Consider the following 26,710-nt stretch of genomic DNA (forward strand, 5'->3'; position numbering starts at 1 on the left):
TATTAATTCCTATCTTTTAATACCTGTTGATATCAGTAAGTATTGCTACCTTCTTTTGATACCTATTGATATCAGTAAATATCCGTACCTAATGATATAAAAATCAACATTGAAATTGATAGCTATGGGTCCCTACCAATATTGAGATTAATTTTGACAGGCATTGATTTTAAGGGTATTGATTCCTTTAAATAGCCACCTTAATCTTTGAATGCCTATTGGAATCAAAATTCATATTGAAATAGGTTTTAGGTTTTGATGCATTCTAATATTGAAATTTGGTTTCAAAATTAGGAGGTACTGATAACTTTACCTATCAGTGCATCAAAATAGATATTGAAATTGGCATTAAAAAATAAAAAGTATTGGTGCCTATTGATATAAAAATGTAGGGATGTGTACAAATATCAATGCCTGTCAATACCACAATTTTGAAATTAATAGGCATCAATGGGTAGTGATGCCAATGGATATTGACATAAAAAAGCAGCACTGTCTATTGGTATCAAAACTTATAGTATTAATATCTTTACTATGCCTAGGTCCATGGGCCTGGGTTCAGTTTAGAGAGACAAGATGGCAGTGGCTCAGTATGTCAGAATTCCTGTTTAATTACACTGATTCCTTATATCCCTTAAATTTAGAGAAGATAAATGTTGAATGGTCAGACTTAATGGGAAATGTAATGTAGTTAGATTTAGTGACTGAATTACAACTTGGAGCACTCCTTGATGCTTTAGTGATGCAGGTGCACTCCTGAAATGGAGAGCAGAACCTGTTTCTCATTCTTCTTGAGACAATCTAGACCCATATACAGATGTGAGGTTCACTTAATGCTCAGCATCTGTATTTGTTTCTGTATTTGCAAGTATCTGTGTGCTACTGCTACAAACAACTTCTTTTCTTTCAAAGAAAAAAATGTCTGAGAAATGCAACCTTTTATTCCAACTTTAGTTTTTCTACCTTTGTCCCATTTAAATTTCCTCAAGTGCTTTAATATTAAATGGACATTTTGGCTTTTTTTTCCCTCTTCCTAAATGGCTACTCCACAGTTAGCAGGCTTTGTAATATTCCTGGAAAGCTACTAGGTTATTAAATCAAGGAGAGCTTTTAGGGTTAGAACCCTCATGGAAAACATGCTGTTTCTCTATCCTTTTCTTCCCTATTATTCTTCTATGGTTTTCTTAAACATTTTTTCCCTCAAGTTTTTCTGCTGATCATCACAGGGTGCACATGTGTTAATGTGCTAGTTCTGAGAAGGGATGCCCTGTGACAGGAATATTTTTATCCACCTTCCCTGTCTTTTGTTGGTTTGTTTTGTGAAACTGTCTTGGAGAGCACAAACTGAGCTCCTCTGAGATGAAACTAAAACAAAAGGCAGGCTACAGGACCATATCTTTATATGCTAGTGCTTGAACAGCTAATGGTCATTCAGTGCAGGGCAGAGCAGAAATAAAACATTTCTCCTTCTCTCCGGTAACACCTGCAAGCATGAGGTTTTAATTTACAGCTACACCTGTTTCTGACTTGCTCTGAGTGTGCTGCACAACTTGCTAATGAAACTACAGCCTCAATTATGCTGTATTCCCATCCACCTAAAAGAAAAATATTAAAAGTGTGGTGTGAATCCAAAAATAGGCTTAAATATCTGCTGTTTTCAACAGCACCAAATGCCTTTTTTTTCCTCTTCCTAAATGGCTACTACTGAAAAGTGCAGATCATCAGTACAGTAGTTTGGTGTCTTAGTCTTTAAAGCATCTGTTTAATCCTGGTGTCTTCAGATGTATGGGACAGAATTTCAGTAGGAAATTCTGTGGATGGTTACCAGAGTGAAATAGAATTCAGTTATTTCACAGATACTCTTTGGTGAATTAAAAGAGCAGTAGATCTTATTTTCACCACTAAAATAATCTCAGGGGACTCTTATCTGTATAGCAGGAACACATTTGTGAAGTGCAGGAGGACTATCTCTTAATGCTGATGACTTTAATGGAACTGTACTTGCAGACCTGAATGTCACTTACTGGCATCATAAAACTCCAGAGAGTTTTTCCAGAGAAAATCCTTCCTGATTATTTGAGATGTTTGTTTATACATGGTATTTTTTTTTTCTTCTAAACAGCAAGAATATGGATAGCATAACACTGCCACAGCTCAAACCATGGCATGGATGCTTTCAAAAAATGTACCATTATGGTTTTCCTCTGAATGTTTCTTACTAACCAAAAAACCCAAAATTGATTCTTGCTGCTTTCTGTCTGTTTCTGCAGCTGGCTTTTACAAGGAGGTAGTCCCAAATTATAAATAAACATTAGTATTTACAGATAAATTAGCAAACTTGATTTACTTTGTGAATTCTCGTTCATTCTCACCAAGTGTACAATAATTGAGAAAATGCACTCTGAGAAGTGCCAGCTTTGGGATGCAAAGGATAAATTTGCTTCAGTGTTACTTCTATGAAGAGTTCCACAAGTCTAATGTGATTTATGGCAGAATTAGTGGTCAAACCAAAACCCTGACCATTCTGCCAGGTAAACAGCTAATGGCTCAGCTGGCAGGTGAAGGAACTTAAAGGCTTTGATGAATAATACCATGAGAAGAAATCTGGATTTACAGGTCTTTTTCCAGCTGCATTTGGGATGGTGAAAACGAGCACACTGAGATGCTTGGTGTGCCTCCTGTTTCAGAAAGCAGCTCTGTGTGGAATAGGGGTAATTGTGTACTCAGAGGACTTTAATCTTAGTCTTTTACACTCTTTAGAGAACCAGGATGGTGCACACATGAATGTGTTTAGAATTTAGGAGACTTTTAAAAGCAAACTGTATGTGGTTGCTAAAATGGAGATTTCCAAGTGATATGTTGCACCCAGAGTTAAGGATCAGTTTGCTTCAGTAACCATGTGCTTCCTGAAAAAAAATGAGCTGGAAATTGGAGTGTCCTGAGGCACAGATGTAGAAAACAGCCTATTTTGGGGAAAGTTGATTGATTTGGAACAGCAATTGGGCTATGGTAAATTGCATGAAAAAGTAACTGATAGGAAACTAGTGAGTGCTCTAGACATGTACCGAAGATACCAAAGAGAGAGAGGATTCTTGAGCCTGTTCCATCCAAGCAAGCCCAGACTGCCTAGATTGTGATGCTTTTGGGTGGCCAACAGAGTCCAAGTGCCAGGGCAGTTGCTGGGAGGAACAGCTGCCAGGAATGGAAACAAAATAAAAGATATCCAAGAGGAACAGGAGAAGAGGAAATAAGTATTAAAATGGAAGAAAAGGCTCAAGACAGGTACAAAATAAAAGATATCCAAGAGGAACAGGAGAAGAGGAAATAAGTATTAAAATGGAAGAAAAGGCTCAAGACAGGTACAAAATAAAAGAGATCCAAGAGGAACAGGAGAAGAGGAAATAAGTATTAAAATGGAAGAAAAGGCTCAAGACAGGTACAAAATAAAAGAGATCCAAGAGGAACAGGAGAAGAGGAAATAAGTATTAAAATGGAAGAAAAGGCTCAAGACAGGTACAAAATAAAAGAGATCCAAGAGGAACAGGAGAAGAGGAAATAAGTATTAAAATGGAAGAAAAGGCTCAAGACAGGTTTTCCTCAATTCATAGAAGTTTGAAGGGGAAACTTTGTATTGACTGCAGCAGAGTAACTTTTAAAGGAATATAAAGGCTGTTCTGGCAGAGTTAGCCTGTGGTTTCTGGTGAAAAGACACTTTGAAAAGTGCCATCTACTTTGACTATGTAGATTATAAATATTTTGTTGAAATTCTGTTCTGCTTTAATTACCTATTCCTAGGAAGGGATGGCTCATCAGATTTTAGGTTTAAAGAAAAACTTTATAGCCATCTCCTGCTTTGAAGTATGAAAAGAAATTGCAGATTGTTTTCTTAGATGGTTGGAGCTTGGTGTATCTTACAACCAGTTTTCTCCTGAAAATGTTATTGCTATGTTCTGCATCAATGGAATTCTTTAGTTTACTGCCTTTGCTGTTTATCAGAGGACTTTCTGTTCATTCAACAAAGGTTTACCTGTAATTATGGCATGGATTTGGACCTTAAAGTAAAACCACTATAAGGGTTTGGAGGATATGGAGTGAAAGAGTTCTTTTAGTTGTGTAGGATTTGTTTGATTTATTTGACCTTTAATTCAAGGTACAAATGCTGGTATCAATAACTGGAGAAGGGCTTTGACCTTGTGTCATGGGGCACATTTAAGATTTCACAGAGTATCGCAAGAAGATTCTAAAAATTATGTTTCAAAATTTGCCTTAAAAATAGAAAAAGAAAGATAGGTAGAGGCATTTTATGTGTGCTTTCTTTCAGAATTGCTACTGTAATACTAGAACAGAAGAATTAGTCATTCCTAAGTCTGGCACTTAAAACATCAAAGAATAAGTTTGTTTATCACTATCAAATGTGGCAGTCAGCAGTTCTTCCACAGATAAAAAAAAAAAAAGGAAAAAAATGTCAGGAAACGAGGACATTCCAAACTCTGGATCGCACATTCTGCACACCCACTAAGGGACATATTGTGGTTTATCATTTACCACCAAACAGCTGTGGAATTGCCCTTGTGTATGTTTCCTTCTGATTTGGGTGTGTTTTGGGTTGGTTTGTTGAGGGTTTTTTTTCCTGTATGTGAAGATAGAAGACATGGCCTGTGCTCCTCAGTTGTCCTGTGCTCTTGGTAGCACAGGAAAAAAGAATGCCAACAATGGTTTAATTAAAATCTAAATAGAGCTCCACAAGTATCAGAAATTATTTTTGGAAGATGATTTTGAATGACCATGAAAATTTGCTCTATTTTAAAATTAACAAAAACATGTGTACATTTAAAATAAATGACTGGGGTGGTATTTCATTCATTGCTCGTGTTGTCTGTGCGACACAAAATATGCATTTACACAAAAGGTACAACATGGTTCAAGGACTGGACATGTGTTCACTCCTGCACATGTTTATGAAGTTCTTCTCTTGGAGTTGTTTCACTAATTTCAATGCAATAGAAATCTCTTTTGATTTCTGCTGTACTAGTGAGATTCCTGCTTTCATCCTTTTATGATTGTCTTTGCCACTAAAAGAAAATTGTGTATGAATGTAAAAGCAGCAAATTGCTGGTGACACACCATTGGTTGCCCTGGGAGTACTTGCTGCATCCTTCAGTTTAATTTGTTTAATATATGTAATTAATTAGGCAACTGCAACATGATAGAAATGTATTTGTGGATTCAGCCTCTGTAAATTAGTGGTAAACAATTTGATACTGCAGGACTTCAGAGCTTTCTCTGTGGGACTAATGATGTCTAATGCCTCAGCAATCATTTGTGGAGCTCATCATGTTTACCTATTAAAATGAAGTCATTACATTTTTTGCTGTAGAAATCTTAGAATGCTTTTGGTGCTACCTGCTGTGAATTTGGCTGTGAATTTCTGATCATGAATAGCACCTGAATGCAGGTGAGCAGGAAGCTGTCCACTAAAGTATTTTCCACAAAGGTAAAAAGAGGTCTCCTGAAGGGTGGAGATCATTTCAAATGCTTGGACTGAATAGCTGGAATGTGGCTACTTTTCTGCAGCAGATGCTGTGCCCACATTTTGCAGCTGGGCAGCTACACTTGCAGCTCCTGAGCCTGCCTGCACAAATGATAAATCTTTCATACATGAAAAACCATAGAAAAAAAATAAATTGGAGGCTCAACTGAAAGAATTTTCAAAATTAAGCTCAAAACTGAGCTTTCCTAGTTTTCTGTACAGAACTCTTGTTGTTTTACTTCCCTCAGACTATTTAGGGCAAGGAGATAATTTAGCTGGGGTCCAGGCCCATGGTTATGAATGTCATCTGTACCCAACAGATAAGTGACGTAACCCAAATGCAAAGAAAAAAAAAATTGCAACTTCACTTGTTTGCAAAAGTGGTTTTGTTTTTCCTTGAGGAAATTCTTGTGGTTTTTTTGGCACTGTCAAGCAGCATAAATAAGAAACTTTAGGAACTTAACCATAGAATCAGTAGGGTTGGAAAAGACCTTTAAGATCATTGAGTCCAATCAGGATGGCAATTAGATGGGGCTCTGCTGGGATGAGTCTTTTGGAACTTAGAGTCTTGTCTCTGTCCCTTGTTTTAACTTGCTCCACCTGCCAAATCTCTTAGAAAATGGATTATTTGTTTCTTTTTGTGAGCTGTAAATATACAGGAGGTTTTCCTGTATATGAAACAAAAAGCTTTCTCAATAGGAAATGTAAGATGAAAGTAGTGGAATTATTAATAGAGTACAAAAAAGATATTTTAGCTGGTGTCCTATGTATGTAGTATGTGAACAAAAGTGTTATTTTTCACGGGGTTGAAAGTGTCTATTTCTCTGCTGTGAAGTGTGAACAGGGTTAGGATCAGCAAACACCTTGTTAGGTAGGATAGCATTTGGTGCTTGTATTGGAAATGAGATGCATTTTAAACCCTTTGTTAGCTAATTCCTTACTGGATTTTGAGGTTGAGATGGTGGTTTTCAATCAGGGCACAAAGTGTTGTGTGTGTGATACATCAGTTTATTAAGAAGTATCATACTTTTTGATATAGAAATTCAAAGCTATGTAGAATTCTCTGTAATTATAAAACACAAGCCTGGGGAAAAGCCTAACTCCTCAAGTGTTAGTGGCATAAACATCCATTCACAAAGAGATGAGACTTTCAACTCATGCTTTTGGTTTCAATGGTTGCTTACAAACTCTAAGTGCATTTTTAAAGTAAGAAAAGCATCAGTGTCTTCTTTCCTCAGCTGGGTTTGGAGACCTGCAGGCTTTCAGATACTTGTGTGCATGGAGTAAGAAAGGATTTTGTGCGAATGTTGTAGCTTGATTTTCTGGACTGATTTTTTTTTTTTCATGGAAAAAAATATGGAATTTGGGATATTAGAGGATCTTTGGCAATTTTAAGGGGATTTAAAACATTTAAGCAGGTGATGTTAATTGCATTTTGAAGGACAACCAGGTTAGCTGGTCAATGAGGCTCCCCCATTTTCAGTACTTATTCATTTGCTTCACCTGAACTGCCAGGGCTCACACAACCTGTGATCTTGGGCTCTCTTTACCTTGTCCAAGGTGGGGGACCTTTTTGCTATCCCTGACTTCCTTCACTGAGGTAAAACTCCTGCCAACAAGTGATCCAGGATCTCTAAACCTTGTGTGAGGCACTACTGAGTGCACCACACTCCCAACATTTTATTAAGGAAGGTGTTAAGGATGCTTAATTTCTTTAAAAACAGAGAGACCCCAAAGAACCCACAGGAACAGCTCTTGCAGGAGATAAACATGTAAAGAAAAGTAAAGACAAATGGAGGCTCTAAGCTCCACTGTCAACATGCTGGGAGAGCAAAAATCCCTTTGCTGTCTCTGTGGGTCTGTCCAGGCTGTCAGTCAATATGTGCTTTATTACACACCTTATTGATCCAGAGCACCACAGCAGAGTGCCAGCACACTTTGTACCCTGGCATGGCACTGGGGCTGGCACTCTTTCAGGCTTTCCTGAACTTCTCTCCTGTAAACTCTTGGGTGCTGTGGCCTGAGGCTCTACCTTAAGTAACCCTTTCCCAGAAGAGATCTGAGGCACTGTGGGCTCCCTTTTAGCAGAGATGCTGCTGGGGATGAACACTTGAGGAGCTGAGCAGGCTGGAACGGGGGTTTTGGCAGCTACAGAAGGATTTGTGTGCCCACTATGGGATGTCCCTTTAGGGACACTAGATTACAGGCAGTTGGCACATTTACTTTGTCCCAGTTCTTACTCTTCCATGTGAAGAAAGTAACCTGCCTCAGATTGTCAGAGAGACAAATGTGTGATGGTTTAAAAGCATGTCCTGGATGAAAGACAGAGAGAATCTTTTCTGACTTGTGTAACTTGAGAAGCAAACATGGGTGTTTACCCTGTGCCAAAATCTGCCCACATAAGCAGATCAGACTTTTTTTTTTTACTGTTGTTCTGGAAGGTCGGAGACTACTTTTTGCTTTTTGGTTTGTTTTTGTTTTTGTTTTTTTTTTGCTTAGTAAAGCAAAACAGAAACCAGAGTAATGATCTGATTTCCAATTTTTCTTCTCGGTGTACTTAGTTAAAAATAACTGTGGCAGTCTCACCTTTGAGCAAAGATGCTGTAACTTCTAAATAAGCAATAAACTCCTTTGTCCATTAAAAAAAAGAAGTAACCTCAAAATTACTAGTATAAAATGGTATGAAATTATTTACCATGCAAGTGTTTGGGGTTCTGCCTCTGGACATCCTCATGCTTAAAAACTGTGTCACCTCCTGCATCCTCATGGAGTCTGGAGCAGAAATTTGGGATTAGACACACTCAGTGTGCAGATGCAGTGTTAAGGGCAGCTTCCCCCTCGTGCTGTGTGTGTTTCAAACAGCACTGAAGGATTAGTCTGCTGTAACATGTTAGGGCTGAATCATGAATTCGAGTCTCTCTGCTTTGCCAGGGGCAGTTTTTATTTGGATCTCTTTCCAATTATGGCTTAGTATCCTATTTGCAAAAGAGATAATAATTCTCTCCCTGATAAGGGTACTGTGCCTTTTCTTATGTTGGGGGATTTTTTATTGGGTGTGTATTTCTGATAAGCTCTTAGCAAAGTGGAAGTGTAACAGTGAGAACTGTACTGGTTTGGGTGTGTGTTTATGACAGGGTCAGCTCAGGCCAGTTTCTGCAAGGTTGTGGGGTCTGCAGGGTTATTTCTGCCCATGGATATATGGCATAAACTGCCCTCTTTATCCCAGTAGCTCCCCACTACTTTGTGAGGGTGTGACAGATGGTGGAGGGTTAGATAAGGGCTCAACTTTCCCCTTTTCTGTAAACATTCTTTTCTGCTGAATATCCCAAACCTCTTGTTCTGAGTCTTGTTGGATACTGTTGAACCTCTGAGCACAAACAGAGGTTTAGTGATATCTAAGTCCATGAGGCAGCTTTTATAACATTGATGGTGATTAAAACATCCCAAACTGGTTTTTTGTGCTTATTTACACAATAGAAAAGCTCAGCAATTGGTATTGCCACAAGAAAAAGATACTCAGTTTTCTCAATAATTTTTTTCCTACTAGTTAAACACTGAGTAACTTAATTTCTAAAACATTTAATTGATAAAGGAAAATAGCTGAAACAAACAACACTTCTCTGTTTGACTAGATTTCCTTTATCTAGTAGTGATCACTTCTTTACACCCTTTTATTTTGTCTACTACTGAGCTAAATTGCTAATAGTTGAAGTAGGCTTCAGCACAACTGCATCTGAAATAAGTGGACCTCTGACTATTTAAGGAGAAAATTTGCCCTTTGTTGAAATCATGATTGCCACATCCTCATAAGAGGGATTTCAAGCATGGAAACTGAGGAGAGGGGCTTATTTATACCTATTGAGGACAAACAGAATAGCTCCTGTCTTATGGCTAATTGTGCTAGGTTTGCTTTTTGCCATGGAGGTTGCAAGATTTCTTGGCCCTTGTGGCAAACCTCAGTTTGATGGCCTGCAAACAGCTTTAAATTCAATGAATTGTGAGTCATTGCATTTGGAAGAAGTTGTCCCAGGACATACCACAAATAGGGGCAGCTCTGTGGTGATTCCATCAAGTACTAAAAGGTACCCAAAAGGACCACATGGGAAGTTACTTCCAGGATTTCTGCTCTTTGTAGACATGTTATCACAAACTGCTCATAGCAATTGGAACACCTGATCTTTCTTTTTTGAGTTAATATTTCTCTGATTCCTTAAGATCCGGAGTTGCAATTTTTTTTTCTGAAGTAATTTTGGCACTAAGTTGTTACTAAAAAAAAAAAAAAAGATATTTTTTCTGTACTTCTGTGATGAATTGATACCAGTGCTCCACTTCTAGCAACCAGTTATCAGGTTGCACTCTGCAATCAGAAAATCTGCAATCAGATTCTTTTGAACTCTTCCACAAGCCTTGTCACAGCACCTTTCTTTCACTACGTGATTTCTGCCTGCACAAACACAATTTAATGTTGAAGTTCATTTAGATGAGCTGTTGTAATGTTGCCTGATGAGCTGCCAGATAGGCACGTGTAGATACTTCAGCTAAGATTTGATCTGTTGCTGCTAAATTCTCACTTGCCTGAGGTTTTCATAATCCTTAGGGCATTACCTCGGCTGCTAATTACTCCTCTCATCATGTACAAAATTGTGTTATTTCCCTTAAAGGTGATGCATCATCTTCATCCAGCTTAACTTGCAGACCTGCAAGTCTGTATCCAGTGTTCCATTGAGCTTCTTGTTCTACTGGTTTCCAGTCAGCTTCCACTTTTCAATTACAACAATTTGGAAGCACGTGATTTCAGTACCTAGACTTTTAAATTTTTGAATGTAGTTAATTTTACCTATTGGGCATACCTGTCCCTGCTTCCTTTTCAGTGTCAGCAGTTGCATATCCATGCAATGATTATGTCTGACTTGCAGTAACATTTTAAAATATCTATGTGCAAAATGTCATGGGGGTACACTTTGTACTGTATTCCGTGCTGTGGACCAGGCCAAAGGGGAGGATATGGTTTAATCATTAGAAACCTTGGACTGAGAGGCATTGCTTCAGGTTTCTATTCTTGGTTTTAATGCTGACTTAACATGTGACTTGTGTGAGTGATATAACCTTTGCAGGCCCCTGTCTACCCACAGATAAAATTAGTGTAATAATTTCTACTTCTCAAGTTTTGTCATTAAAAAAAGTACACAAGTCTGTCTGCGCACGCCCACTAAATAAAAAGTTCAGCTCTGAGGATTAATTTTCATCCCTTTCCATCCTCATCCTTCACTGGCACAGCTTCCCCTTCCTGGGATACTGGCCCATACAACCAGGTAGAGATCTCTCGTGACTTCATCTCAATAAACCAAAGGAATTATAAACCAGAAGAATGAGCACAGGAGAAATCACATCTTTTGTGTATGGCCTATGAATAAACAAACCCCTCAGGCAATCCTGGTAAACCTCATTTTCAGAGTCAAAGGCAATAATTTACTACCTGAGCTCAGCCTTTTTGACCTGCCTAATCCAGACACACCAAATTTTGGTAGTTGTAGATAATGAGAAGAATGAAAAAGCCAGAGCACCAGTCAATTTTGTAAAGCAGTCAGGTGCCACCTTGCCATAAATGATGTACTTGGGTTGGACAAAACTGTGACAACTGTGTTCCTCTATGGCCCATACAGGAGCTGCATTGAGCAAGTTTTATTTCTGCAGGAGGTAAAAATATTGCACTTATGCAACTTGTAAGTGGTATAGATTTACATATGCATGAGTCAAAGATCTTTTTTTGCCCTTGCTTGTGTGATTAGACCAGCTAGAGACAAAAAGGACCTCGAAAGGAATTGGCCCAACTGTGCATTTGTCTTATGGCTCTGCTCTATAAAATACCTCTCATCTCACAGGAGATATGAATGCTTTCTGGAAAATCCCACTCTTTAAGTACAATCTAGTGTTGACAGTGCTAATTTGGATCTGTACTGTGCTTCTCCTCAAGTTTCTAGTGTTCGAAATAAAAAAGAGAAAATGGAAGTTCCTGAAAGCTGGAGCCAAAAGAGCAAAACAGTTTTGAATTTTAAGTGATACTCTTGGACTGAATTTAACAGTGCGGAGAAACTCAGTTTTGTTAGCTCCACCTTGATGTGTGAGGACTGCATGAATTAGTGGAAAAGATTTCAATTGTAAAAGGAGTATTGTCAAAATAGAAAATAAAAAAAGGAAGAAAGAGGAAAGGAGAAGGAAGGAAGGAGGAAGGAAGAAAATTAATTTTATTAGCCACTGCTACAGCAACAGATTTCCACAAAAGGATGCTGAAAAGCCACAAAGTCTTTCCTTGGATTTGTGCATCTGCTAAAAACTTACCAATCCAAGAGGGAAACATTAAGAAACTAATAAAAATTTAAAATAAAGTTTAATATATGAGTGAGTGTATCTGATGAAACAACTTGGAGAAGGGACCAGAAGTTCTGTGTGCTAGCACAAAGCCTAACTCTAAGCTGGATACATGCTCTCTGAGTGTTCCTGGAATAAATGATAACACTCATAGATAAGTGAGAGAGGCACAGAGCCTTATGACATTATTTATTATATCTCAAAGTGCCTGCTTTGCTGAGAGGGTAAATACCTGTTAGAGACAAAGGCTGATGTCAAAACTTCTATTGACTCTACTTAGAGCAGAATTTTCCTCATCACCTTGGCATTTAGTCAGTGCAGGTAGCAGAAGACTACTCTCTCTTGTTTGACCGTGGCTATACTGGTACACAACTTCATACTTGTAGTGCTGAAGCAGTAGCCTTTCCTTTTTGTATTCCAATCACTTCCAAAATTATTCTTCCAGCTCCTAACCCTTTGATTTTTTTAGTATTTCCTTTTAAAGCATAGAAGTGTATTATTCCAGAGGAGTTTCTGTGGATACACTGTACTCAGAGACAAAATAGCATCTTTGTTCCAGTTGTGTTACCTTCTTGTAAAGACTGGGCTTGCTGCTTGTGGAGAAATTGGGGGAAATTTCTACAGTAATAGAGATGGTACTTTTTAAAAACACAGCCCATCATTCATGGTACCATGAAAACATTCATGTTATCTTAAAACAATAATGTTATCTTAAATGTGGCTTCCAAAAGAAATGATTCCTAAAATACAATGTGTAATACAAACTTGGCTATATATGCAAAGGAAAACTAATTACAGGGAAACAGAATTACTGTCTCAAATCCAAAGAGCTTGAGACAGGAAAGTTTCTGTCATTCCTCTTGAGAAATTAGAGCCCATTCACATTGAAGCTCTTCTCAGAAGCTTGTTCTGAACTTCTTGGAAAGAATTCAGGAAAGTGGAACAAATAGCATTTATTGTGATTCTCTAGTTTTTTAAAATGGACAATATTATTTAAAATTATTTAGAAGAAACATCATCATATTAGCTCAGTAGAAGTGCACGCCTTTGGATAATAAATGCCAATTGACAGTAGCTTTGCTAACTGTGATTACTCTTTATGAGCTTAGGAGAAGCAGTCCCTCCCTGAGCTCCTGAGGGGCCTGCAGACCACTCGGGAAAAACTCAGACCTGTTCTGTTCTGGGGTTTATACCAGGGCACAGCAACAGGTTTAGGAAATACAGAACAACTCAGACTCCAGTCAGTATCGAAAATTAGCAGCCCTGGAAGTTCAGGGTAAGGTGACAGGGGTGTGTCAGTGAGTTTATTATAATTATCAGGTACTATGATGGGGTGTGTTGCATGGATCATCATGGATGTTCCTAATTAAGCTGCTGATGTACAGAAAGCTATGCCAACAGGTATCTTTACAGGTCTGGATGCCAAGGCAAGAGCAGGAAAAAAGTAGGGAATTCATGCCTTTTTGTATTTTCATGTAGTAGAAAACAAGGGAATCAAAGTCTTAGACTCTAGAATCTGAAGGTGCTTCAGGGTGTTCTGTGAATAAAACCACGACTGTCTGATTTTCCCAGCGAAAGAATATCTCCAGGGGGGAGGATGTTTTTGTAGCAAAGTGCAACTTTTTCGGATGTGCAGATTCAATGTAAGTACTGTTCCATTATTGGGTGGGTGGGTGCGTGAGACAGCAGAATAAATGACTCGGTTTGCAGGGATGAGTAACGACCCAATTCCTCTGCTCAGCTAAGGTGTGATTCCTTGGCAGGCTGATGTTGCTGTGGAGGCTGCATTCATTTGTATTTGCATACTATGGGGATTACTTTACACAGATCGCCTTAATTCTGTGGCTGAGCTGATGCTGAATCTTCTCTGTGGTGTTTATTACCTCAGACTGTAGCTGCTCAGGAATTCTGCTCGAAAGGGGGAGTTTTTCACTCAGGGAGCACAGGTGTATGGCGTGAGGTAAAGCGATTTATGTGGAAAAAATAAGGAAATCTGCATTCAAACACGCTTTTTAGGTAATGGGAAGTTTAGTATGTCATTTGGTGCCAATTTAAGATAATTTCCTCTCCTGCTAGAGAGATGTGAACTGAACCGCAGATTGTGTTGGCTCTTTCTAGTCTTTGAGAAGTATCAAAGTTAACGAGCCAGAGGGATAACGCTGGGGGCTGAGAATAGGGAGCGTGCAGTTTTATTCTTGCCCCGGCAATTATGCGCTACCCATGTGGCCACGGCGTTTAACTCTTGGTACCCTCAGTTTCTCTGCTTGACAAATAGTGACTCACGCGTTCTGCGCGGGGAGCCAGTGCAGCGTTACAATTCCTGCTTGCGAAATCGCCTTAAATCTTTCGGAGAGAAGCCTTAATGGTTGCAGGGTAAGGCCAGCAGTGCCGCGGGCGGGATGCGGGTGCAGACACGTATCATTTCCCAGCCGCCCATCCGCATTTTCCAGCCCGCTGGAACACGAGCGGGAGGCGGCGGGAGCCGGGCGGCCGCGCTCCCCCGGGGGCTCCGGCGGCGGCGAGGGGCGGCGGGAGCCCCGCACGGTGCGGCCGGGCCCGCCAAGAGTTAACGGCGGCTCCCCCGGGGCCGCGCCGCCGCCTCCCCACGCCGGCGCTGCATTATTATTATTATTGCTCCCCCCTTCCCCTCGCCTTCCAGTTTTGGCAGGGGATTAAAGCAGCTCCCCCCTGTGGCAGCAGTGACCCAGAAACGAGTTTGATTCACGGAGTCCTTCCTCCATAACAAGTACAAACGTCAGTCAGAGGGAATCTGTGTGTGAGAGAGAGAGAGAGAGAGTGTGTGTGTGTTGTGCGTGTGTGTGGCGCAGCGAGCCGCTCTCCGTGCCCGCTGCCCGAACTCATGCGGCGGCCCCGAGCCCTCCGCGCAGGGGGAGCCCGGCCGCGCCGCCCGCCCTCGCCGCCGCCGCGCCGCCGCCAGCAGGTAACCGTGCCCGCCGCAGCGCCAGCCGCGGAGCCGCCAGCACAGCCATATTTGATGGGGTTTTTTTGTCGCTCCGGAGGCGGCGGGAGAGCAGTTTCGTGCCGAAGGTCGCTGCCTAGTGGAAATAAGATAGTACGTCATTAACATGGCGCCAAGAGCCGCGCCGCTCGGTACGGGGCGAGGGGAGGCGGCCGAGTTGCGGCTCCGCTATCCCACAAGCAACTTGTGCGGGGCTGTGGCGGGCGGAGGCGGGAGGGGAGGCAGCGCTGCCGCCCGGTGCCGGCTCCGGCTCCCTTTTTGTTCCGCTGCACCGCGCAGCTGCCCAGGTGCAGCGGCCAAGTGAGCCAGCCGCCGGTGTTCCGTGCCGTGCCGATCTGCGCCGTGCCGTGCCGTGCCGCCGGCCCTGCGCCCCAGGCGTCGCTGCAGGCTGCGCCGCGGGGGCAGCGCCGGGTATCGCCCGCCGCGGAAAGTAGGGAGCGTTGGAGCAACTTGGTAGCCAGATGGCAATGGCAGAGCGCAAGTCTTGCTCGGATACTGATGTGTAGGAAGGGGGTGGGGGAGAGAGAGCCATGGCCACTGTGTGGCACCGTGTTACCCAGATGCCCACGAGAGCCGTCGCCTCTCGCCGCGGGCGGGGAGCGGTGTGCGTGGGAGAGGAGGTGTTCGGTGTGAGGGAGCAGCTTTGCTTCCCCCCCCCCCCCCAGTCGCACTTGGATTTGGCTTGGGGGGGGGGGGTAAAAATGCTTGGAAAGCTTAAAACTGCTCATCGGTGAAATTAAAGAGAAGTTGCCTTTCGGAGCGGGAGAGCCGCAGCCGATCTGCCTCCCGCTCCATGGGCGCTGGAGGCGCGGAGCACCGGGCTGTCAGAGCTGGCCCCGTCCCCCCAGACGGGTGCGCGGTGTCTCCCGCTGGAGAGCAACTTGCCCGAGCCCCGAAGCGCACGTGTTTGAGAGTGGGAAAAGGCGGGGAAATGCGCGGGGCGGCATCGGGGCAGCGGCCGGCAGGTGCACGGCGACCCCGCCGCGCCCGGCCCCGGCCGCGGGAGCTGCGGCGGGCGCGGCGCGGGGGGCGCGCACAGAACTTGGGCAGGACGCGGGGGGGCCCGGCCCCCTCACGGCGCTGGCTCCCGGCGCAGGCCGAGGGGGGAACCCGCGTGGCCGGGCCGGAGTTTGTGGGCGAGGGAGCGGAAAGGCGGCCGGCGGTGTTGGGGCGCGACCGTAACATCGCGGGGGGAGCGCGGGGAGCGGCGGCGAACGCCCCAACTTGCTCGGGCGGCGGTCGGGGCAGCTCCGCGGTTCGGCTCTTGCCCCGGTGCCCGGCGAGCGGGACGGAGCGGGGCTGCGGCATTGCTGTGTAACGGGCCGCTCTCCCCGGGGAGGTGAGTGCGGCTCCAGCCATCATTCCACTTGTTCCTCTTAGACAAAGCCACCCTGCCCGCCCCTGGGCTCGCGTAGTCGCCGGCTCCCAGGAGAATTTTGGTGGTGTTTGGGTTTGGTTTTTTTTTTTTTTTTTGGGGGGGGGTGGAGGGGGGAATGTTTTGTTGTTTCGGTTTTATTTGCGGAATTTTTTTTTATTATTTGCTTTTCCCTTCCCGTTCGCGCCCGCCCGTTCGTTCCCGATAGGATGATTTTGGGAAGGGTGGAGGCAAAGGGTGTTTGTTTGTTTGCACCGCCTGCTGGTTGGTTTCCTGTGACAAGAGGTGATAACACAGTTTCCAGAACTGTCTGGGAGTGGGAGGAGAGACGGACAGAGAAAATGAGCTCGTCTCCGAGCTGCCGCTCCATCCGCCGTCCCGTCCACCCCCTCCGTGGCAGCGTGGCCGCGGGGGCGGGCGGGGAAGGTGCCGCGGCCGTTTTGGGCAGTGACAGCGCTTTGAGCCACAGGCGGCGGAGCCGGGGGCACCAAGTTTGATTTGCAGCCGTGGCCGAGCGGATTGGTGCGGCCGGCGGCGGGGAGGAGCGGCAGCCGGGAGGGAGGAGAAGGAGGGGGCGAGCCGGGCTGCTTCCCCTGGAAGCCGGCGGCCGTGCAGCTGGCCGGGAAGGTGCCACCCCCGCGCGGGAGGTGTAGCCCGGCCGGGAGGCTGATCCGTGACCTCAGCCGGCCGTGCCCCGGTGCCTCCGGGGTCGCTGCCGCCAGCCCTGGGCGGGCGCGGGGCCGGAGCCGAGATGGGATCGCTGCCGGAGGAGGAGGAGGAGGATGAGGAGAGCCGCCCTGAGCAGCAGCCAGCCGGGCTGCAGCCGGCGGTCAGCGTGAGCGCGGCTTTGGAAGTGTCTCCCGAAGGCTCGGCTGCTCTCAGCCTGCGGGAAGCGGCTCCGAGCCCGCGGCGGCCGGGGCTTAGCGCACCTGCGAGCAGCGCCTGCCCCCGGCCAACTTCTCCTGCCGGCCCTCTCCGGCTGATCGGCTCATTCTGAGAAAGTTTATTAGGTTCACCGGCAGGTGAGAGCCAGGGCATCCTGAGATCTGTCAGCCCCCCCAACCCTTCCCAGTGAAACAGGCCGTGGAAGTATCAGAAATTCCAGCAGGATTTAGCAACACGTCTTAGTTGACGTTTTAATGTCAAAGGCTGAAGATGCTTTTATGCCAGCCCCATTTTTCTGAGAAACATTTAGCTGTTATTGGGAATAATTTCCTTTTGAAGCAGGTGCTGTCTTTTGACTAAGTCAGAAGCTGCCCACACTTGGAAACCTAAAACCTTCATTAAAGTTATGCCAAAATATGCTTGTTATGATTCTATTTCTAGAGGTTTCTCACACTCAGTGGGATATTGTTGAAACAGCAAGGATTGTATGTTTTAGTGGCAGGATTTTCCCTCTGGCTTCAGATACCACTTGCTCCCTGCTTTTGAGCTATGTTTAATACATATGTTTAAAATAAAATAATAATAATAAACTCCCCTTTCCTCTCACAGCTGCAGATTTCCCTTCCAGCTTCTCTGGTTTCATTCCCAATTCACAGAACTAGTAAAAAAACCCAAACTTCCAGTGTTTCCTCAAATGATTTCTCCATGTGTTTAGTACTGCTGCTTCATGCTCCTGTTTTCAGCTGGAGATGACCAAAGTGGAAGAGATGAACTGCAGTGGGTGCAGGTTGGGTTGCATTAATTCTTGGAACCCAGTTTATGCATTGCTCAAGATTTTGGATGGTCAGTTTCACTCACTCCCCCACACTTTGGGAATAATTTGCTGTTACTGCTCAGGTAGGAAGTTGACATTATGAGCTGGCTTGCACAGGTGCATAAATGAGCACATGGATTCCTCAGAAGTGTTGGGTTGATATGGCCAAATTGTGCTTTTTTCATGTATTGATAAATTTTGAATAGGTGTGCTGAATTTGGTAGAAATATTCCCTGTGGAGAACAACTGTTGGCCTTGTTTGCCAAGTACTTCTTTGTTTCGTGAGACTTGGAAGATTTTTATCCTCCAGATTTAAGGTCTGTGAGTCTTTGCACTGTGGATGGTGCTCCATAATGGAATTTAAAAGTTTTAGCTGGATTTGAGTAATACAGCTTATTTCTGATGTGCTTCCTTTTTTTTTTTTTTTTTGTTTTGTTTTGTTTTGTTTTGTTTTAGGTCTAGGGTAGAAGCCAAAAAGCTTCTTGTGATGTCAGGTGTCAGTGAACAAGGGGTGGTGTTATAAATAAGCTATTTAAAAAGAGCCCAATAACAGAAGCCAAATGGCTGCATCTTCTACCCATTTTATTAAGCTGTGTCACACTTCACTTCCATTTGTACAATAGGTGTTCTGAAGCAATTTCTTGTGTACTAGAGATAATTGGGTCTTCGTTTCATTGCAGTTAGTGGGTTACTTTCAGGAAAAGGCAGTTTTTCAGTTTGTCTTCAGGGTGTACATCTGTCATAACTCTGCTTTCTTCCCATTCTGTCTCTGCAGCTGTTCAGTGCAGTTTGTTACAGTGACACCCGTTAACATGGTTACAGTTAATTGTCTGTCAGAGTTTGAATTATACACTCTTTTACCCAGGGGTTTATGCAGCCCTTGAAAATACTTCACTAAGAATTGTGCTGTGGAAAACCTTTGACCTGAGGATGTAGATTTTCCCATGTATAATTTTTTTTTTTTTTACAATCCTGGTTCTGCTTAGCTATTTGCATAACAAGGACTGACACACTTTACATCTTTCTCTTTGATTGCCTCTCTACTTGAGGTCAAACTGAGTGAAGATCTATGTGGGGCTCTTAACTGTGCACATGGTATCTGGCACATGGAGGTGTGTGTGTGCATGCTGTTGTTCCAGTTTCATGGGGTAGTGTCTGGATTTCTGCTCTTTGTATTTTTTACACTCTTATCAGTGCAACTCCTGGGACTCCGGTGTGGGAGAAAAAAGGAAAGGTCACTGGACATCAATGTCCAGTGGGGTCTTAGAGTTTTGTTGATAATTTATCTCTTGGAGAGGTAAGGATGGAGTAGCATGGTAATCACACTGCTAAAAATAGTGAATTTGCTGTGCTGTGTCAGGGTGCTGAGTCTAACCCATTGCACAGCATCTGGCATCAAATACTGGGAAGTGGACAGCCAAGTCTCTATGCCTACCTGCATCTAGTTATTGGTATAGATTGAGGTGTTTGTTGCCCAGCTCCACAAGGATATGTAAATTCAAATGCTGTTGTGTGGCCTGACATTGATTATATTGGATTATTGGCCAGTCATTTCATTTGAGCAGCATTTACAAGTGTTTTGAAAAAGGCCTCCCACACTCTCCAAAATACAGAAGTCGGTTTCAGGTGGTGTAATTTTGCCTTCAAAAACAATTTGAGCAAAGGCACCATGGAAATCCAGAGTTACATTCTTATGTTTAAAGTTTGTATCTAATCATTGAGCAAAACTTAGAGCTTAACTTGCGGAGCAAGCACGATTAAAAAGGATGGAAAAGCAACTGGTGATGTGTTTCTGTAAAGCAGAGCAGCACCTTCAGCCTCTGGAGCAGCAGAGTAGGGCATGCTGTAAGCTATGCTTGGCCTCACCAGTGCTGCCCTGGTGTGGCCAGCTCATCTGAGGGTGGCTGGGGACTAAAAAGGCATGGTTTGTGTCCCCTTGGTGCATTTATCATGGTGGTGTGACTGCATGAAGTGCTCTTGGATGCTTTGCTGCCTGTGGAATTGGAGTAACGTTGCCAGCAGAATCGTGGCTGTTTCTCAAAAGCTGTGTTTGGCTGAAAGCTGGCATTAGCCTGAGCCCAGTTTGGTTCCTCCCCAATAAATTGGTGGATGTTACACTGGAGTGTCAGGAGAAAACATGATCAGCATGCTGTGTTTTGGTCTGACTGATTTCTGAAAGGATGCTTTTAACAAAAAGGAACAATCCTCTTTCGAGGAAATGAAACTGAAAGTTTATATATAAGAGTTGTTGAATTATTAGGAATTCACAGGAGTCACTGGAAACTGATAGAGGGTGTGGCTTGGTGAGACAGCCTTTGTCAGCTTAGGGTTGTTGGCTGCAGCAGCTTTTGGAGTGCTGGGCTTTCCCTTTAGGTGAACAGGGTGTTGGGCAAACACCCTTGTGGGCCGGTGTAAGAATTTGGGAAAAACAGAAATGTTTGATGGAAGATCCAGGGTTCACCCACAAACACTGCTTGGCTGACTGTGTCCTCTCTTCAGAGAAAGACACATTCATCCTTTTGTTCATTCTCAGAAGGGGTTTGGGAGCTCGTTCTGTGGCCTGGGTGGCTGCAGTGGATTTTTGTGGGAACTTCAGGGCTGGACAGCAATTATGTGATTGCAGGCACTTAGGAATTGAGTTCAGTCATCTGGGTGTCTCTTCCTGCCCTGCAAGTGTTGCAGGCTGGGGTGCATAGCTTTGGCTCCTGGTATTAAAGCTGGCCTCAAATGTTTTGCTGGTTTTATGCTTACATGGGAATTCTCTTTGCTTACAGGCATAGTGATTGTGGTGTCTGGCTGCTGGAACAGGGCAAAAACTTGCAGCATCAGTCTGCATCTAACTCACTATCCATAACCCATGTTTGTTTTTAATGTGCACTTTTTAACATGTTTCTTGTGTGACTTTGAGTCACCACCCCCTGACAGAAACCAGTAGCATTTCAATCTGCATGGTTGTAAATCTTGCTAGCTGTTCCAATGTTATCTCTAGAACATGTGTTAGATATGAACATCTGCTGGTAGCAGTTTAAAATTATTTTAGAGGTTGAAAAAAAGCTGTTCTTCTAATGACTGAAGTTCCAGGGGGTTAATCTTACGAGGTTTGAGTCTTGCTCTAAGAAGTCAAATGCTGTTTTTTCATCTGTGATTTAGCTCCCTGTAAACTGAGGTTAGGCTCAAAGATGGGAAAATGAGATCTCTAAGTTTAATTTTTTTTTCCCCACAAAGATCTATAAAACAATCTCCCAGGAGCTTCATCAAATGGGATATTTCTTTTAATGATACTATTGAGAACAGAGGCTTTTCAGTGTGGCCAACTTGAGATGCCTGACTAGAGTGGACAAGGAAATTAGCTGCCTTATCCAATACTCTGTGCTCAGGAAAGTGGCTTCTGCTCTGGATTATTTCCTGAAAAGCTCTGGAGGGTGCTTAAACTGTGGGAGGTGTGATTACCAGTCTTTCCTTTAAACAGCAACCAAAAAGGAGATGTTTGGTTTGTTTTTTAAAGACACGTGGTAGGAAGAAGAAGGTTCTGTCTCTTTCCTTATTTTTTTTGAATTTGCAGAAAGTATGTTAGGAGAAGATCAACTCAAAATACGCTTGTCCAGAAAGATGTAAAGGAGCAGAACTCCAAATTTTCTTGTTTGTTGCAAGTTCACAGGTGTGTCTTAGTGTACATAAACTCTGTTGTTTTGCTTAACAGTGTATTGTGCTTTTCAGTCCATGTGGGAAATAAACCAAGAAGTGGACCAAAAATATACAAATTACACTTTTGAGACAGAACAAATTTCCTGAATTTTCTTCCAAGTTTTCTTTACTTAGTTTATGGGAGATTTTTGATAAGTGAATATCTTCTTTTACGTTGCTGTTATTAATATGTGAATTAATAGAAAAAGTACCTTACAGATAGATATTCATCCCTCTAGTTTTGGCCTTGTAAGAACTAATTGATTTTTCAGCTCTGTCTTAGCCTGTTTTGAATCTGAATATTGGCTTTCTGTCTTTCTAAGTGACTGTATAGGAACTTGGCTCAGGATCTCTTAAATTTATACCAGATCTGTATTCACTGGGTTTTGATGGTCCTGGCTGGTGTGGGTATTTATCCACTGGCAGCATTTCCATCTCCCATACACACAAAGTTCTGGCCTGCTTCAAAGCAATTTTTGGAGAGAATTCTTCTAACCCTGTAAGAGGCTGCCACTGTTGATTCTTTATTCTCTGGCATCAGACACTGTATGTGAACTTTTACTTTATGAAGGGGTGACAAAAGGTCTTGGTGATGTGAACCATTCAGCTTCTCTTTAGTGAGCAAAGTTTGCAGTTCAAAACTGTTACATGTTTCAATGACAGGTGTATTAAAACCCACTCTGAAAAGTCAGTCTGTGGAAGGGAGGCTTCCCCCCAACTCTGTTTGCAGGTATAATATGAAAAAGGAGGCAATCCTGCAATGCTCATGTTCTTAGAACTGTATTAACTTCTCTGGAAGCAGATATTTTGGTGCTTTATTGTAAATAGTGTCAGGCTTTGTTAGGTTTTTTGGGTTTTCTTATTTTGGGAATCAGCCTTATAAAAACTGAAGGCATTACTGAATTTCTTACAATGAGCTGTGCTCTCAGTGAACGAAGTTGGAGCAGTTAATTCTTACATTGAAGGACCAGTGCAAGGAGTTTTGTTGAGAGGGTTTGAGGAAGTCTGAGCTCACATGGAAATAAGGTTAGATTTTCTGCACTTAGGTAGAAGCAAAGGAATATTTTGGCATCTGATCTCCAAATCTGTGTGCAGAGGTGGGTATGAGGGATTTGCTGTTAGCAGAGTGCCTGGACCTTGCTGATACCAGGATTGATACGTGGTAAGCAAAGACTCAGGGGTTTTGATGTGCATCTAGAGTCCTTGTCAGTTTAACTTATGGTGGATATGCCTTTTTGGACTTGTCATGTCTTGATCTGCTCTTCAACTTGCACTTTTTAATAGCTTTTTACATGTAAACACTGACTAGCTATTTATAGCTTCCTTGTTTTTACTGAATTTGGCTTCGTTCCACAGTGAATACACGTGAAAATGTCAGTGCCATGAGAACACCACTTAAAAAGATTTGGAACTTTTGGCCTTTTTATCACAGCCCCATGTGCCCATGAATTTGGTATTTTGGTAGAAATCTGGCATTTCGGAGGAACCTCTGAATAATGATCTGAATAATCTTACTCCCAAAGAACAGTTAGTGTTAGGCATGGCTCTAGAAATGTCCCTGCAGGAGGAACTAACTCTCATCTTAGAGGGTGGTGCTTTCCAGGGCATAGATGATGCACGTTTAGTTAATCTGGGAAAACTGGGCTTGCTACTGCTGATGTTTTGTCTTTTATGTGTAAGTGGATGACTTTAATCTCCGATTTCGTAAATCTGGCGCTTTAAACAGGAACAAAATTGCTCCAAAAATATATTAGCCAAAGTAAATATTGACACAAGCAGTAAAAACGTTATTGTATTGCAAATCTAGTGGCAGAATAGGCAGGAGAAGTGAAGCACATTGGCTGGGGATATTGAGTGATTTTAACGCCTCTCAGGACAAAACTCAGCTTTTTGGTGGGGGGAAAGCATCGGTGGGACTGTCCTTTCCAGTCTCCAGCGCTGTTCACCTGCTCATAGGATAACAGCCTAATTAAGCACCCTTGAGAGGTTCCCTGTTCATCTTTCAGCTGCTGTTGGAGTTGTTTGTTTTCCTTTGTGTGCTGTAAATGCTCGCATGCCATCAGAAGCACAAGCTGCTGAGTGTGTGTCATTACCTGGGGTTAAGTGCTGTCTCATTGCTTCCCAGGCTGCCTGCTGTTTCCCGGGGAGATCATGAAACGACATCGGCTTCCTAGCAGCAGTGAGGACTCTGACGACAATGGCAGTAAGTGCTCCTTTGGTGTAGAGTGCAGGAGGTTACGAGCTGGAAAACGTGTCCTAACGCAGTGCTCCATGTGCCAGAGGCATTCTGCATATTGGTTGAGCTGGGAGCAATGTGTGTTGTAAGGATCTGAGGTTTTGAGCCCAGTCATTCTGAGCACGGCTGGACAGGAGATCCAGGATCCCCCCATTGAACTGACATTTTAGTGAATAAGATAAAACAAGAGCTAAACTAAAACATGTACTTTTAGAGAATAAAATAAAAGAAGAGCTTTTACCAATTAAAATATGAAGCAGTTAATCTTGGAATTTCTGAAGTTCTGAAATAGATACAATTGACTGACCTGTTACTTCTTACAGCGCTTGTTTATAATGTCATTTGTTATACAATATAAACCTTCTATCAAACTTGAAAAATTCTCTACAAATTCATGTCCCACAAAAAGTCAGTGGTCATCTTGGAAATCTTGGCAAACAGCATAATTTAATCATTATAAGGACAGAGTGAGCATGGAGACATCTGCTGACATTGCCCATAGAAGTTTGCATAAGGATTTGAAATTTGCTTCGGTCTTTTCACACCCTCTTACACAGTGGGAAAGTATAGTAGTGCTTAAGCAAAAAAGAATTACAGACCATAAAAGTTTTTCCTCACTGCATTTGAAGATTTTCTTTGAGGAATTGCTTACAAGAATTTGAATTCAGCAAATCACTGATTTGGATACAGAGGATATTTATGGTTTTTAACTGTTCTTGTACTGCTGTAACTAGCGCACACTGTGGTATCTCTCTCTGTCTTGTGTTTGGATTCCAGGCACTGATAATCTTTCATTTAAGCAGAAAAAATAAGGGGTGGGGGGGGAGGGACATTCCAGTTTAGGGAATGTGCCAAGGTGTCTTATTTGCCCAAATGAGCAAGTAAATTGCACTTGGCAGTACTGCAGCTTAGCCAGTTGTCAGAGAGGTTTTTGTGGTTTTAATTTGACCTATCTGGGTGCACATCTTCAAGCCTGGGGTTTTTTTCTAAAATTTCAGTCTGAAAATGACTGGGGTGGTTTCCTAGGTGCTTTTGAAAAGCTTCACTCTGAGAATTTACCCCTGTGGTATGCTGTGGCTCCATGTGAGCAGGTGACTGCTTCACCTGCATGCATTTCATAGGTGTGTCTGTGCTGCCTGGGATCTGCTCAGGTATGGCCAAAGCTGCCTCTCTAAACAACCCTGGGCAAACTGGTGCTGAAATCAAGTAGTAAAGGTGAAGGGATTAGAGAAGGTAAGAACTAGCAGGCTGATTAGGAATTAATCCAAATAAGGATTGGGCAAAATCTGTTAGAGGTGAGGAATTTGGCTTGGTTTTGGAGAGCTACCTGCAGCTGGGGGATTTCGGAGGAAGAAACCCCAAACAAACCAGACATGTTTTTATTGGTTAGAAGTTTAGTTGAGGTTATGAAAATTGAAATCTGTGTACTTCCTTAAAGGTGATGTATACTTCCCAGAATCAAAGCTGTGTTTTTATTGTAAGATAAACAAGTAGCAACAAACATGATATCTTCCATTAAAATTTAGTCTCACCCTTTTTTCATTCCCTAGCAGCTTTATAAAATAGTGTTTCATATTAATAATAGTCTTTCTTTTCACTCTCTTAGCTGTTTTTTTTAAGCCTTTGATCTCTTCATGTGCCTTGTGTAACAGCTTTTACCAAATAAAATATGAAGCAGTTAATCTTGGAATTGAAGTTCTGAAATAGATACAATTGACTGACCTGTTGCTGATTACAGTGCTTGTTTGTAATGTCACTTGATGTATGACTATTTGGAATAGAGCTATCAACTTAGTGAATTATATTTTCCACAATATCTGTTCCATAGATCATGATATAAGAAAATGAGTTTGGAAAAGAAAAGGAAACCTCTTGCCCTTTTATGATATATCTATTTTAAAGCCTGGTTATTGCAAATGACTTCACTGAATGAATTGCATGGCAAAGGTAGTGAGATTTTAACAGTGTTTTCAAATATTATTTGAAACATATACCATTTCCTTTGCATTACACTTGTTCTTTCCTTGATTATGTTGATTATGGTTTTTTTCTTTTTTTTTTTTTGCCTCTTGTTACTGGGTGAATTAAGATACAGGTTCCTGCATACTCATTCTATTTCTATATACATGTTCAGGAGGAATGTTTAATGTGGGGTCAGCACTTCCAAGGCTTTTTGTCATTCAGAATTCCCTGAAAAGAATGACTGACTTAGCTTAGGTCCTTTCCTCTTTTCCTGTTACAGGAGATACCAGTGGTTCCTTGCAACTATCTTTGAATGTCAAGGGTGTCCCCTTACAGGTTTCACCTTCACAGGATCTCTCTTGCCTTTGGTAGAATTACTGATTACTCTTCACTATGTTTGTTTCTGTATTCTTACTTTGCCAGTAGTATCTCTGATCCACTGTACTTACAGTAGTCTTAGAAGGGGAAGCAAGTTTGCCCCCCCAAAAATATGAAAATTTCTCTTGGTTTTTTGTGGTATGTATCAAAGGCTTCAAGTTTTTCCCCCCCCAAAAAATATAAAAATTTCTACTGATTTTTTAGGGTTTGTATTGAAGGCTTCAAGTTTTTCACTAGCTGTTTTTCCTTCTCACAGTTTCCAGAGCCTGGCAACAATTAAATTTGACTATTCTGGGACAACAATTACATTTGACTATTCTGGGTGTTTCAAACAGACATCATCTAATTGAAAAGCTGCAATTTGAATCGATTCCTGGTTGGAATCCTGTTGGCAAACACCTGCTTCCCTTTCAGTCAGTGGTGTTTCTTGACCCTCCAGTGGACTTGTTGCTTCATGTTTTTTGAGCTTAGGGCTCAGCCTTGCTGTCCCTCATCCT

The 26,710-nt window shown here is 42.6% G+C and overlaps 1 protein-coding gene and 1 long non-coding RNA gene across 13 annotated transcripts in view; one reads left to right on the forward strand and one right to left on the reverse strand.

Moving 5' to 3' along the window:
- LOC139602508 (uncharacterized) overlaps positions 1–14,268 on the reverse strand; it is a 34,306-nt gene extending 20,038 nt beyond the window's left edge. The window contains exon 1 of the long non-coding RNA XR_011683263.1: positions 14,183–14,268. This is a non-coding gene — a long non-coding RNA (uncharacterized lncRNA). The remainder of the gene's footprint in view (positions 1–14,182) is intronic.
- JADE1 (jade family PHD finger 1) overlaps positions 14,176–26,710 on the forward strand; it is a 45,344-nt gene continuing 32,809 nt past the window's right edge. For 2 of the 12 annotated variants that reach the window (XM_071452395.1, XM_071452406.1), the window contains exons 1-2: positions 14,971–15,010; positions 23,763–23,840. In XM_071452395.1, the coding sequence (XP_071308496.1) occupies positions 14,986–15,010; positions 23,763–23,840 (103 nt within the window). In that variant the 5' untranslated portion in view covers positions 14,971–14,985. Of the gene's footprint in view, positions 14,273–14,629; positions 14,654–14,707; positions 14,841–14,948; positions 15,011–15,341; positions 16,219–16,347; positions 21,612–21,645; positions 22,800–23,762; positions 23,841–26,710 lie in introns of those variants that run through there. The other 10 variants (XM_071452397.1, XM_071452407.1, XM_071452402.1 and 7 more) reach the window with 10 other exon arrangements.

The sequence above is a fragment of the Agelaius tricolor genome, unplaced genomic scaffold (assembly GCF_023055355.1).
Source record: "Agelaius tricolor isolate 1412-34295 unplaced genomic scaffold, bAgeTri1.0.p SCAF_34, whole genome shotgun sequence".
Taxonomy (NCBI): Eukaryota; Metazoa; Chordata; class Aves; order Passeriformes; family Icteridae; genus Agelaius; species Agelaius tricolor.